This window comes from Crotalus tigris, unplaced genomic scaffold (assembly GCF_016545835.1).
Source record: "Crotalus tigris isolate CLP2741 ecotype Arizona unplaced genomic scaffold, ASM1654583v1 scf7180000023719.973015, whole genome shotgun sequence".
Classification (NCBI taxonomy): Eukaryota; Metazoa; Chordata; class Lepidosauria; order Squamata; family Viperidae; genus Crotalus; species Crotalus tigris.
In genome coordinates, this window is record NW_024100138.1 from 267,039 (window position 1) to 281,265 (window position 14,227).

General features: G+C 41.0%; 1 protein-coding gene across 22 annotated transcripts in view; it reads right to left on the minus strand.

Annotated features, from left to right (window-relative positions):
* The window catches only part of ADGRL2 (adhesion G protein-coupled receptor L2), a 690,605-nt gene that overhangs the window by 91,562 nt on the left and 584,816 nt on the right, over positions 1-14,227 (minus strand). For all 22 annotated transcript variants that reach the window (XR_005553918.1, XM_039321043.1, XM_039321064.1 and 19 more), the window contains one exon: positions 4,460-4,673. Coding sequence is in view for 21 of the 22 variants with exons in the window: in XM_039321043.1 (XP_039176977.1) it covers positions 4,460-4,673 (214 nt within the window). In the remaining variant the exon portion in view is untranslated. The remainder of the gene's footprint in view (positions 1-4,459; positions 4,674-14,227) is intronic.

A 14,227-nucleotide genomic window follows, 5' to 3' on the forward strand; every position in this document is an offset into this window, starting at 1 on the left:
AAGTTGTAACTCTTGAGCTAAGACTATCACAAAATTTGGTTTATACAGCAATTCCCCTTCACTGAAATATAATTTTCTATTACCAATATAAATAATTCTCACTGTTCACATAAAAAGCCAATTATTTGGACTAACAATTATTAAAACCTATTGAATCTAAGTGACATATTGTGTGTGGAAAGATATAAGACTCATAAGCTAACTTATTGGATGAAATGCATTACAGTAGGGGATGATAAGGGAAACATTATTCCAGGGCTATGAAGATCCCGGTTCAGATCCTGACTTGGGTGGCTCTGAGTCCATTGCCATTTTCCAACCTAACCTCTATCTCACCGAGTTGTTCAGACAATAAAAAGATTGGGACAAATCACGTAAGCTGGTTTGAGTTCCAGGAGGAAACAAATGGACCATATAAATTTAATAAATAACATTATATGTCCTTCAAAAGATCCATGTCTTTCACTTCATAGTAGCCACTGATCTTCTTCTAAGAGTGCTTGTTAAGAATGTCAAAAAATTCAAGCACGATTGTCACTATTTAGTGATAACACTGAAGAAAAAGCACTGAAACTCTCAAATTCTATGTAGGTACTAATTATTATTAAAATATGATTCAGTTATATGTGACTACTTGGTCAAATATAACCACCATCATTCCTTTCTCCTGAAGAGTTCATATGCAACCAATATTAAAAACTAACGATAAATAGAAAGCACTTTGCAAACACCACATCAAACTACAAATATACTGTCTGAGATGACTATGGAGAAAGAATGTCTGTGTTTCTGCATCCACTTTGATGTAACCTGAAGCCAGCTCTATATAAAAGAATGCTTAAGAGAATGCGTCTGGCTCCGATAATCATGTACAGTAGAGGTTTGTCAAGTATCTCTCAGATTCTGATAGTGAAAACCAGTAACTTACCAAAAGAAAATAAGGGTCTGATATTTGAGATCAGTAATTTACAATGACATCTTTCATGTTCATTCATCCAGAAACACGCTAGTTCAAATTAGTATCTTTTATGTGACAATCAATACAATCATTTTTGGAGCAGAGAAAGGACAAAAAGTTATCAAAACCACAGAGGAAAAGAAAGAAAGGAAAAAAATTCAGACTGTTGATGACTATATAAGACACATTTCCTACAGAAATATTTTTTAAAAAATAACAACTCTTTTGATCCACAAGAGGAGCAGCTGCCATTTTGAAAACTCCTGATTCTAAAAAGTCAGCCGAATCCTAATAACCTGATTACTTTACAAGAAATAGAAGGGAAGAATGTTATAAATCCATGAAAAAATGCAATTGTAACAATCGCATGTTTTCAGTATACGATCGTCACAAAGTATTATAGCCAAAATGCTGCAATATGGTTCCAAGGAGGATGCCGAGTTATATGTTAATTTGTATGGCTGGCCAGAGTTAGTTTTAAGATGGGAAGCCATACAAATCTTTTGAATAATTAAACAAGGATGCCGTCTTTTCAAATTGGTTTAGTTTTTGGCCCATGCAGACTTGAGGATTAAGGGACCAAACTAACCAAGTACTGATGAGATTAATCAGATGAGATGGGTGATTTCCTGATCCAACCTTCCAATGCTATGATCATCCATGAAAGACTTTCCTTTTATTCTTTATCTTTAGTAAGAAGAAGAGCAGTTTTGTTTTCACTTGAAAGGAAGCTCATCTGATAAACCTGCACTTTTAAAAAAAAGGTTGACAAGGAAGGAAATACATGTAAACGACACTCTGGGTCAGAAAAGTAATTTAGTTCTTTTGGGGGGGAATTTCTACCCATGTGTCAATCATGTTGAGAAAAGCCATTAAAAACATTTGGCATAAGTTATTTGTTTCTTAGAGGACATCTTCAGTAAGAGAGTGAGCGAGCAAGAAATAAAGACAGAGAGAAATATATATATGGGGGGGGGAGAGAGAGAGAGAGAGAGAAGAAATCTTCAATGAAGTTCTAAGAATTTGAAATACACAGGCTGCTAACCTAGAAATAGAAAGGTCAGAGTGCAAACAGCTCCTGTCTTGAGCTTTGACAGGCACAGCTGTGTTCTAAGAAGAATAAATGACTGACATAATGAAAGGAAGAGGATGCCCTGCAGTTTCAGAATGTAACATAGTATCCAGTTGTTAATACTAGCGTAAAACACTTAATAAACTAGGCTTGGTATCCTTATCTATGGAACATACTTTCATGCTGATATTTCACTTGTAAAAGCACACCCTTTGTGATCATGGTCATTTCTCTACTAGCAACTTGTAAGTTCTAGAATCATTGATCTATTGCTGTGACAAAATAATACTGGAGTAATGAGGTACATCATTATTTCAAGGATGCCTGGGTGATGCTATGAAAATACTAATGGGCAAATAGCCTACCTATCCTTTTTAAGCCGTTGTAGGATGATGAAATTGAAAGGATAATAGCAAATAAATTGTAACTGAAATAGTGATAGTAAACAATAATAGATTTACAACCTTGCTTTCAAGTAACAGTTATAACACTTAAAAGAAATTTTGATCATATGTGTTGTTAGAGGAAAACTGAAACATTGGAGCACAATTCCCTTTAAATATGAGAAGAGGGGGGAAGGGAAAAGAAACCTGAATGAATTAGCAGCAGTCTGCACTGATCTTGAAGTAAATTGGAGACAAAAATCACTGGGAATTTGTTTTTGTTTTTTTTTTTTTTTGCTTTAAGAAAATACAGAGGTGTGAGCGATCGTTTTAAATTTACTTATAAATCTTTTTAAAAAGCTAAAAACCCTAGCATTGTTCTTATGCTGATTTAGATATTGATTTGATAAATCATTCCTCAGTTTAATAAAGCAACTAGAAAAGAGATTCCTGAGATTTAATTCTAATGAAAATTAAACTTGTCAAAGAACTCCTAAGAAATTACCATAAAAATCTGGATCTTGGCATGCATCATTTATTCATTCAATGATTTTTCCAATCTTTGAAATGAGACTGCAATTTCACACGGATTTGTCTAACGAAATTTGTTTTATGAGTAATTCAGACAAAATGAAATAATAATGAAATTTCAAATTCTATATTTAATGATCTTCACAACTCACCTGGGATCCAACTATAATCTAAAGAAATATATTAAAGCAAAATATTACTTTTTCAAGCACGTGAGGGTACTTTCATTGTAGCACTAAAGAATGTGAACACTTTGTGGTCAATTTGAATGAATGTTAGCAAGCGTTTCCAAACTGAAATCAAATTGAGAGTAGATAGGGAAGGAAAACATGTGGAATATTCTGGTGATCCGCCTAATGCCTTCTATGTCATGTCAAGCACTGTTAGTATTAGCAGAAAAAGTATTAGCAGACTTAAAATGGATTTCCCTAATGGGACCCTGTGGGCTGGAGTTGCAGCACAATACAGTTCTTACCTCATACAGGTGGCAGCATTGTAGCAAACCTGATGGGGATAGTAAATCCTGGATATCCGAAGCAAAAGGCAGGAAAGGAAGGCAGAAGAATGCAGAAAAAGGTTGGCTTCTGTTGCACCATGTACATAAGTGGCATGCCAGAAACCACGCTCAAGCTCTCCTTGCTGCCACTAAGCAAAGCCCCTTGGCCACCACCAGTTCAAGGCAAGAACCATACTGCGCGTATTTTTTTACACTCGTTGGACTTGGAACAGCCTTTTGGAAGATAACTTTTCATTAGTAGGGGACCAGCCATATACTCCTATATCAATGTTGGCGAACCTTTTAGAGACCGAGTGCCCAAACTGCAACCCAAAACCCACTTATGCATTGTCAAGTGCCAGGTGGGTGTGGCCCATTGGCTGGGCGTAGCCCATTGGTTGGGCATGGCTGCAGTGGGACTAAAAAGTTCAATCAATCAATTCCAACTTTGGAGACTGGGTGGGACTAAAAAGTTCAATCAATCAATTCCAACTTTGCAAGATCTTTTTTTTCCCGCGAGAAGTTGAAATTGACTGATTGAACCTTTTTTTTTTTTTTTGCACACGGCGGCGGAGGCCTAAAGTGAAAAGGTTTTATAAAACCCAGCTGAAGGCCTAGGACTGAGGTGATAGCGCGCATGTCCACAGAGAGGGCTCTGAGTGCCGCCTCTGGCACCCGTGCCCATAGGTTTGCCACCACTGTCCTATATGTATCTACCCAGAAGTGAGTTGTGCTGAGTGTTATGGATTCTCCTAACTATAGGGCTTTGGGTAGAAAAATCTGAATAGATCTTTGACATCTCAGAAACTAAAAATCATATTTCTCCTTCCTTCCTTCCTTCCTTGAGCTTAGGAAAAAAAAACAGTCAACCTTGGTATTAGTTTAATTTCATGAGTGGTCTTTTCCTCCTGAAATGAGGAAAAGGTATATTGGAGTTTCTTAAAATATTTATTATCTGTAATTTAACCTTCATCAGAGTATTCTTTTTTATTAACATTTTTAATCAGCACTGCTTTTACCTTTGTGTCATAATTTTGTATGCATCAGGGAGGAAACATTCAGTGTTCTCCATCTGGAAAGGGTCAGCATCACAGATCTTGTCATCTGTCCGTCCATAATTAGCACTCTCTATCATAATGACATCACTTCCTGGACATCGAAGATCAATGGAGTAGCCCTCACAGGACAGTTCTCTCCTTACCAAACCAAATGGTAGTGCTGCTCGACTAAAACCTAAAAAAACAAAAACAAAACCATATTGTATTATTAAATTATCTCCTCCCAAATAAGTTAGAGAGATAACTCTAAAATACACCTTGGTAAACATGAGGGCATTTTTAGACTTTTATCATTCCAGAAAATGTGTACCGTCCATAGCCCACCCTGGATTTTCTATGTAGATGGATAGGGAGTATTCATATAATAGAGCAGCTTGTTCGCATCCTTCTTGAGTCAGAGGTTAAATGTGGCCATTATTCTGAATGTATCATTTTATAAATAAACACATGGTTGAAATTTGTTCTTTAAAAAATAAATTATGAACTTTAAGAGATTACAGGAAACATCCAACAGATACTCAGGGTCTAAACAAGTCAAACTCTGGAAAAACAATGAATGGAATTTTTACACTAAGTGAGCAGTGGCGGCTGAATGGCTGGGTCATATTTTGGCCACCAGGTTTACAACCATACTTTCAGCTAGGATCTTTGCTTAACGAGCCCTAGTTTGTGTTCTAACTAATTTAATTATTTTTAACAGATGTTTGTGATTGGCTTTCTTCATCCTGGGTCAGCCTCTGTGTTCACTTCACTTTAAACTCAAGCACTATGTCACAAGTATTATTTATTTTCAATGCTCTCTCCCATTCCTAGCCTACTGCTGAACTCAGAACAGCCTGAGAAGTTTACACAGCAAGGTTATATGTTCCCTGTCTCAAAATAACAGAAAAATAGGGTATCTGTTTGTTGAAAACAACCAAAACCAATAAAATGTTACACTTATTAAACTTGATAATTTAAAACCAATGTGTTCCTCAAATTTTCAGTTTCTTTTGTTCATTTTGTTCCTTTCGTCTCAGATCTGGTACACAGGCATGTGGGATTTGTAATGGGCAATATTTTTCTGCTGAATGAGTTTTTTGATGTTTTTGGGAACTACATATTAATGTAACTTCTTTTCCTTTTGTACAAACTATGATTTTATTCTCAAATAGATCTAATTATAAAAGGGTTCAGTGGCAAATTTTCAACCTGGAACTCCAATAATAGCTGGAGAGTTGAAAACCTGATTTGTAAACCATTTTTAAAACTGATTACCCAAACACATTATTTCAGTCCTGATTTATTTATCATAAATTATCCTCTGTGGCCTGTAGTGACTGGAAGCAGCATGTATTCTAGCATGCATACTTAACCACTCAAAGTGGTTTTTAAACCATGGCAAGAAGCCACGTGCAAGATTTTCAGTGGATGCATCTGTCACCCAATCATTTCACATTAAATGTGATAACGTGAGCAGACAAATTGGGATTTCCATCTTTATCTGATGCTGTAAGTGCATGACCAGCAGAAAAACTACCTCGTGTCGAACATTTCACACCTCTGCAAAACCAGAATATTTGAACCAAGTCCAATTCTGTGTTGAGCCAGAAAAAGAAGGGGCGTTGTCTTACCTGAATGCCGTTTCTCAGCACGGAGATGGATAATCCACTAATGGGGTTAACTTAATCCTCCTGCCCAATCAGATCAAGTCAGCCAAACTTGCCACGCCTGTCCTGGGCCTGATTCCCCAGTTTTCGACTTGATTTGCCCAGAACAGACGTGCAGGTTTGGCTCACAGGCAGGTAGTTACCGCTTAGTGGATTATCCATTAGGATTTTAAATTTACTAAACTTTCTTTAATTTTTAGTCCCCTGAACAGCGCTGGGACCAGCGCTCCTCTAGAGGACAAATTCCTACTGATTCCCATTGGAGATTCAGTTTTTCAAACGGAGGACTCCATTTTTCATTCTAAATCCCACCCCACCCCATGCCCTCTTCGCTGGGAAAGGGGATTTCCTTCCATCCTTCCTCCCTTCCAGCACAGCGCCCTTCCAAAATCCCCCCCATTCCTCCAACTCTCCTCTGGCATCGGAGCTCTGACGGCCTTAAAGAACCTGGTTTGGCTCACGGAGGCTGCAGGGGCCTCGGATTGTCTTGTCCCGTTTTTTGGCCATTCCGGTGACTTGCAGACTCGATTGAACGGTGACGATCAGCTGGGGAGGGCATTTTCATCCCCGTTCCCCCCGCCCGAGAAGGGTGTAACAGGCTGGGTGAGTCCTACCTGTTGCAGAGCCAGAGGGGGTGATCGATCTGAGTCGCGGCCTCCATTTTGTGACCACGTGGTCCCTAAACCTTGCAGATTGTAAGGGAAGGGGGAGTGGAAAGAGACATTTTCACCTAATTTGGCAGCGATTAGTTCAGTAGTGGCGTTTTCCTTCTTCTCAGTCCCTGAGGTTTTCATCAGCCTTATTGAAGGCCTAGATATACACAGGGCCCCGCTGCTTGTGACCTCCATCTTGGAGGCTTTGGCCTACTACCAAGGCCGCCATTATCGCAACAGTCTTGTGCCCCATTTAAGGCCTCACTGAGGCTTCCTTGGGCAAAGGGCCTTCCTGAGTTGTAGCAGCCAAGGTTGTCTGGAGGGGGGAGTAAGTTCTCTCTGGTCATCCTTGGAGTTTCCCCTTGTGACATTTGGAATCATCCTCTTATCCTTGGCATAGGCCCAAGAGTTTTTTATTGGGCTTTCTGGTGTCTCAAGTCCTGGCCACCTTGGGCTTGATAATCACTACAGTAGTTCCTAGCCTCTAACACTGTACTGTTGCCATCTTTTATATTGATGGCCTGGCAACATAGCAAGCCTTACTAGCAGGCCGCAGTCCACTCCAGGTGGAAGGAACTCCAGACTGCAAGTAGAACAGGTTTTTTGGATACCACTGGTTCGGTGGCCGGGGGGGGTAGGGCAGTCTAATTCAGCCTTTACCCTACACCTTTATTAGCTAATTGATCCTTTCCCAGATGCACCCTCTCGCACACCTGAAGATTTTATACCAGCATGGAGGATAACATGGCCTCCAACCCAGGGTTGCCTCTCCTCCTTCCTCAGGCTGGAAAAGGCACAGATCCCCTTCCCAAGAGACCGCTGGTAGGAGTGCGACCAAGGCCAATCCCAAGGCTGTCTCTGGGGGGAAAACCTCCAAATTGGCTGAAAAACAGGCCAGCAGGAGACACCAGGCACTGGAAAAGGAGTTTTCAAAGGCTCAAAAACAGGTCAGGGCTGAGACTGCTCAGACTGAGTCCACCTTTTTTGATCTACCTCTAGGTCTTTCTTCTTCTCTCAGGAAGTCTGGGCACTGGCATGACCAGCAGAAAAACTACCTCGTGTTGAACATTTCACACCTCTGCAAAGCCAGAATATTTGTCACAAGGTATGAAACTATTTGAACCAAGTCCAATTCTGTGTTGAACCAGAAAGAGAAGCTTCTAGTGAAGGTTGTGCTTTGCAACCTTCTTGTGAAGGCTGCGCTCTGCAACCTGTTTTTTTTTTTAAATAAGGATGGCATTGGGACATGTAACAAAATACAAAAGACATTCAAGCATGTACAAAACACACGGCTATTTCACTGGTAAAGCATCACAGCAGTTGCACTTAAAATGAAGGCTTTTTTATTTCCACAACAGGAGATTCAACTTTGAGTCAATATTAAACTCAGCACTTTTCTTCTTATTGTATTTACTCTCTGACAGCTGCAAGTTGCTGCCAGCTACTCTGCCAGCCTCGAATACCATTTTTTTAATACACACAACTGAGTTAGCAACAGTTCTGTGCCTAACTGATAGCCTGTGCTAACTGGGAAATGCAACTGACACAGATGGAAAACAGTTATGAAAAACAGGTGGGAGTATAAACAAGCTCCATAGCCTAGGTCTATGAAGAAGAAACCTCACCACTGCACTTAACTTCATCTTATTTCTCTTCATTGTTTGAAGAAGAGGTCTAAAAGGTTTAGGACAGGGTTTTCAAACTTGTCCCTTTTATGATTTGTGGATTTCAACTCCCAGAATTCCTCAGCCATGCACGTTGGCTAAGGAATTCTGGGAGTTGAAGTCCACAAGTCATAAAAGGGACAAGTTTGAAGACCCCTGTTTTAGGAGGTATGATGAGTATGACAAATAGAATTGTACCTCACAGGAATGTGTGTGAGAGAGAGTGTCTGTTTGCATGTGTGTGTGTTGACTCCTGGAGACTGTCTGAACAAGTCCCTGAAGACTTGTTTAGCAAGGTTTTATGGAAGTGGTTTGCCACTGCTTCCTTCCTACATCTGAGAAAAAGTGAGAGGCATGACTCATGGCTTCTAGCCTGTTTCCTTGACCACTTCACCAAACTGGTGCTCATCTCAGTAATTAGGATATATTTATTTTGCCTCTATCAAGTCATCTGAAAAATAATAATATCTGAAACAAAGGACAACTGCCAGTTTTTTCCAATCTGTTAGCTTTCATATAGGTTGCATGGGCTGGCATGGAATGACTAAATTGTAAACTCACACATCTATAGGGCATTAAGAAACAGACACCACAGGAATTCAAGAAATGCTACTTTATTGCTGTGTAGTAAGAGAATTTTGAAATCCAGCCCCAAACTTTCACTGTCCTTTTTAAGGACAATACACTCAAGATGAGATAGTTCTCTTTCTCACAGTTTCTACTTCCTCAAGATTCAGTAACTGTTTTTCCTCTCCCACCACTTTCTCAAGGCTGGAACTAATCTTCCTGAATCATGAGAAAGGACTAAAGTCTATCTTCTTTCTTGCCTAATATTAACTATTTCCACGATAGGTCTCTTTACAAGCTTTTCTGTAAAAACTAAAATAGGAACAACAATTCCAAATATTATAGTCCAAATTTCCTTATAGGAAATATAAGAAATATAAGCCGTAATAGAAAGCTTTGGGTGCTTTGTCTGGATTTTTTTTTTCAGTTCAACCATGTATTTATTGTGGAAAAATCAGAACTATTACAGTATTTCAATTGAGGTTGCCGGGACTATAGAATTCAAAACCAGACAAAGTATCAGCAAATCCATGGCAACATGCTTTAATATTAAGAGACACCATAACTGAATGGTGAAATACTTCTATGAAAGTAGCTCAGCTATGTCCCTAAACCATGGGAATGAACGACCGCCAAGAAAATATGCATTAATAATTAAAAACAGAAGGAATATTCTTCAATTTGGTGGCTCAGAAGGACAGATTTATGGGGCAGAGAAAAACATTATACATTGCTGTCATCTAGATTTCTACAGTCTCTTTTCAACAATTCAGGAGAGGTGGTAGGAATGCAGCAGTATTAGAGTTTTTAAAAAAAAAACAGATGGGAACACAAAGAGCTTTTTAAAGAGATTATCCTTCAACTTAGGTTGCTCTATATTTTGGGTTGCTGCTAAAAATAATAGTTAGGTTAAGCCTTGGTGAATTCCCAACAGAGGTAGCACATTCCTCACCACCATCACTTTTTTTCCTTTTTTTTTTGACAAAAGAGAAACAAACTTGCAAAATGATGAGAAGCGAAGATCTTGCTATGAAGTCCAACATGTCATCAGTATTAAATAAGCAAAAACATATCAATCTTGTCATGATAAAGATGAGAACCTTCCTACTTTTCTTTAGGAATTGAGTGAAGGGTAGCAAATTTTTGGGTGCTGGCATAATCGCAAGTAAAAGTGCAGGTTTTTTTAAAAAAGTAGTAGGTGTGCTTTCTTTTAACCTCTCAATTGTGACCTGGAATGTGCAAGGGGATTTATTGGGGATAAGATAAGAGGGAAGTTATGGTCTGCGATGAAATGTGTAACAGAACCTGGGAAAGTGAAGAGGAATCAGAATCGTACACACGATTCTATGGAAGGAGAGTCAGAACAGCTCTATCTTAATTATGTTAAGATTCACAATTCATAAATAGGCCAAACTGAGTTGGGAACAGCTTTGACAATCTTTCTCAGATGCCGTTGTGTTATCCTATCAATAATATGATCTAAGAATTAAATCTATTAAATATATTTCTATTCAAAAGGCAAGTCCTAACGAAGGGATGTTTCACTTCGCCATACAATTTGGGAAAGCCGAGGTCTAGATCTTACCTTTCATTCCTGCATCATTGCAAAGTCTAGATTTAGGCCTGTGTGATACTATCCTAAGTCATGTTCTTAAAGCTCACTAACCTCCCCCCCCCCACACCTTTCTACACATATCTAGTTGTCAGAAAAGACTTTTCCTTCTGAATACCACAGAAGCTACTCATTACTTTCACTGAGTATGCAAAGCCCCTTTTCTCTTACTGAATGTAAAGAAGCCAGTTGAAGCAACATCAAAGTAACACAGTTTTAGAGGAACAAAGCTCTTTCCAAAAGATGCTTTACCACCATCAAAAGAGTGCTTTACTTCTTAAAGTATGGTCAAAATGAAGGCCCTCCTTTCCAGTTATGCACCACCTCACTTCAGTTGGGAGTAGAGAACAATCAAAATATATTGCTGTCATTAATGCTGAGCTGTCAAACCATCCATTCAGATTTTCTGTACTGTAATTTACAAATGAAACTGTCCTTCAGAAATGATCTTGAAGGGAGGTACAGAACTACGCAGATAATGGTGAAGTATGTTTAACACTTCAAAGAGGGATTTAAAGCAGAAGTGCTACCATAATTAGAATGCACTGTAAAACAACTCAAATATGTGTAATGATTTTAATAAGTTGCTTGGCATCTAGTTAAAAGATAAATGTATAGCTCATTCTTTAAAGGAATGAGAAGAAAAAGGAAATCCTAGCATTTTGGTGGTCAGAAATCAGCTGCATGCAATAAACAAAACTGTGAAAGGAAATTAGTTCTGGCTTGTCTTAAAACAAGGTGGAACATTTCTTCATTTCAATAAGCCACATTAAACTCAATAATAGGTTTATATATCTGCTGTACTTATCTATAATGCAGATATGTAAGATTACACAGATATTCATAGAAATATGTGCTTTACAGGAAAAAAGAAACATGTAGTCAAGAAAATTAGGATAATTTGTAAGTCTAATTCGCATATGTCATTTTTCACATACATTTCTCTTGCACACTTGAAACAAATAATTCCCTCTTCCCAATTTGGAAACAGTTAAACCTGTGGTACTTTATATTTGCAACATGTAGCAATTCATCACATAGTGTCACCTATAAATTTAATCACTCTTGGCTTGGTTCTTGATTATCTTTGGGACTATTTGCTCCTGGTAGAATCTGCTTAGCCTATGTCACTCATGAAAGGATCTTGTAATGGGGCGTTGTCTTACCTGAACGCCTTTTCTCAGCAGGATGATGTAGAGTCCAAATGGATGGGTTCTATGACGGCCTTCCTGCCTGGCAGACTGGGTAAAAACTTCGGCCACACCCCTTCCTTTGGGCGTGACCCCAGTTTTGACTTAGGCGAGAAACTTTGTTGGAATTAACCTTGCAGCTCTTTATTATATCTTTATTATATCCCTGCCTAGACCTATCCTCTGGGTGGGCTTGGACTCTACATCATCCTGCTGAGAAAAGGCGTTCAGGTAAGACAACGCCCCTTCTCCAGCAGGATGACTGTAGAGTCCAAATGGATGGGACATACCAAAGCCCTCATGTCCCCCTGGGAGGGAATGTCTAGGCTACCGAACTCTGAGCAGATACGACCTGTTGAAGAACTCTTCTGCCAAAAGCCGCGTCTGCTGCTGCTAGGGAGTCTAAACGGTAGTGTCGAATGAAAACCGAAGGTGAGGACCAGGTTGCGGCCCTGCAAATCTCTTCCACCGGAGCTTGCGTTAGCCACGCCGCAGATGTGGCTGCGCTCCGAGTTGAGTGGGCAGTCACCTGAGTGGGTGCTGGCAAATCCTGTGAGACGTAGGCCTGCGCTATGCAGGCTCTGATCCACCTGCCTATGGTGGAAGAAGATACCTTCTTTCCCATAGTTGATGGTTGAAAGGACACAAATAATGCTTCAGTCTTTCGGAAAGCCGAGGTGCGTTTCACGTAGAAACACAGTGCTCTCCGTACGTCTAGCTTGTGCCATCTGTGTTCTAGCTTATGTTTGGGTCTTGGACAGAAATCAGGAAGCGTAAGTTCCTGAGATCTGTGAAAGGTGCTATTTACCTTCGGGATGAAGGTCGGGTCTGGTCTAAGAACGACCCTGTCTTTGAAAAAGGTACACAGATCCTTCCTTACTGACAGAGCTGCTAGTTCTGAAATTCTCCTTGCCGAAGTAATTGCCACAAGGAAAGCTACCTTCAGTGATAGGTGATGGAGTGAGCATGTTTCAAGAGGTTCGAAGGGTGCAGATGTCAAGGCTAGAAGGACCCTAGGCAGGTTCCAGGACGGGTACCTGTGTATGACTGGGGGCTTTGTGTTAGACGCCCCTTTTAAGAAGGCATTAATCGCTGGATGTTGTGCTAGGGAAGTTAAGTTGTCGCAGGAGAGTACGGTTGAGAGGGCCGATATCTGTCTGCGGATGGTATTGACTGACAGGCCCCTATTAAGACCCTCCAATAGGTAGTCTAGGATATTGGGGATAGATACTGCGGTCGGGTCTAGGTGAAGCGAAGCGCACCACCTGCAGAATCCCTTCCATGTAGCGTCGTAAATCCTATTGGTGGACGCCCTTCGTGATGCCTGTATGATCGATATCACCCCTGCAGAATAAGATTGTTTAGTTAAGCTTTGCCGCTCAAATGCCAAGCGGCTAGTTGTAGCCACTGGGGATCTGGGTGTACAAGCTTGCCCTGACTGAGTTTTACCCTGTCCGGGGGAATCCTCCACGGAGGTGATATCGAAAGGTCCACGAGGTCGGCAAACCACGGGCGCCGTGGCCAGTGAGGGGCAATGCAGACCATTTCTGCGCCCTCCAGGATCATCTTGCGTATGGTTGCCGGTATTAGTGGCAGCGGTGGGAAGGCGTACAGGAGTTGCGCCGGCCACCGGCACCTGAGAGCATCCGTTCCCTCCGATCCCGGGGACGGGAATCTGGAGAAGAACCTGGGGAGTTGTGTATTCTTGTGGTTGGCAAATAGATCTAGGTGCGGTTGTCCGAACCTCCGGGAGATCTCCTCGAAGAGAGCCGGGTCCAGACGCCATTCCGACTGGTCCACCTTGGCTCTGCTCAGGGAGTCCGCCTGGGTGTTTGTTTCCCCTGAGATGTGTTCCGCTCTGATGGAACTCACATTGGCTTCTGCCCACCGAGCCAGAACCAATGCTTCTTTCATTAGTTCCACTGATCTCGTTCCTCCCTCCTTGTTTACATGTGCCTTGGCTGCTACATTGTCTGTAAGCACGAGGACGTGTCTCCTCGTTACTAGGTGTGAGAAATGACGGAGGGCCAGGTGTATGGCCCGGAGCTCTAGCCAGTTGATGCTGTGTGACAGGTCCTTTTGACCCCACTGGCCCTGTGCTATCTGGGTCCCCAGATGGGCTCCCCATCCGAACAGGCTCGCATCTGTCGTGAGCGTGACCCTGTTCGGTTCCCTGAATATGCTCCCCTTGAGTGTCATGGGGGATAGCCACCATTTTAGTGATTTCATCACCTGTGCTGGTACCAGCACACTCCTGTTTGAGGTGCTGAGGTTCCTCCTCTGGTAGGGTAGGAGGAACCACTGCAACTCCCTCGAGTGGAGCCTTGCCCATGGGATGATGCCCATGCAAGATATCATCTTTCCCAGGAGCTTCGAGAGTTGTAGCAAGGGCAC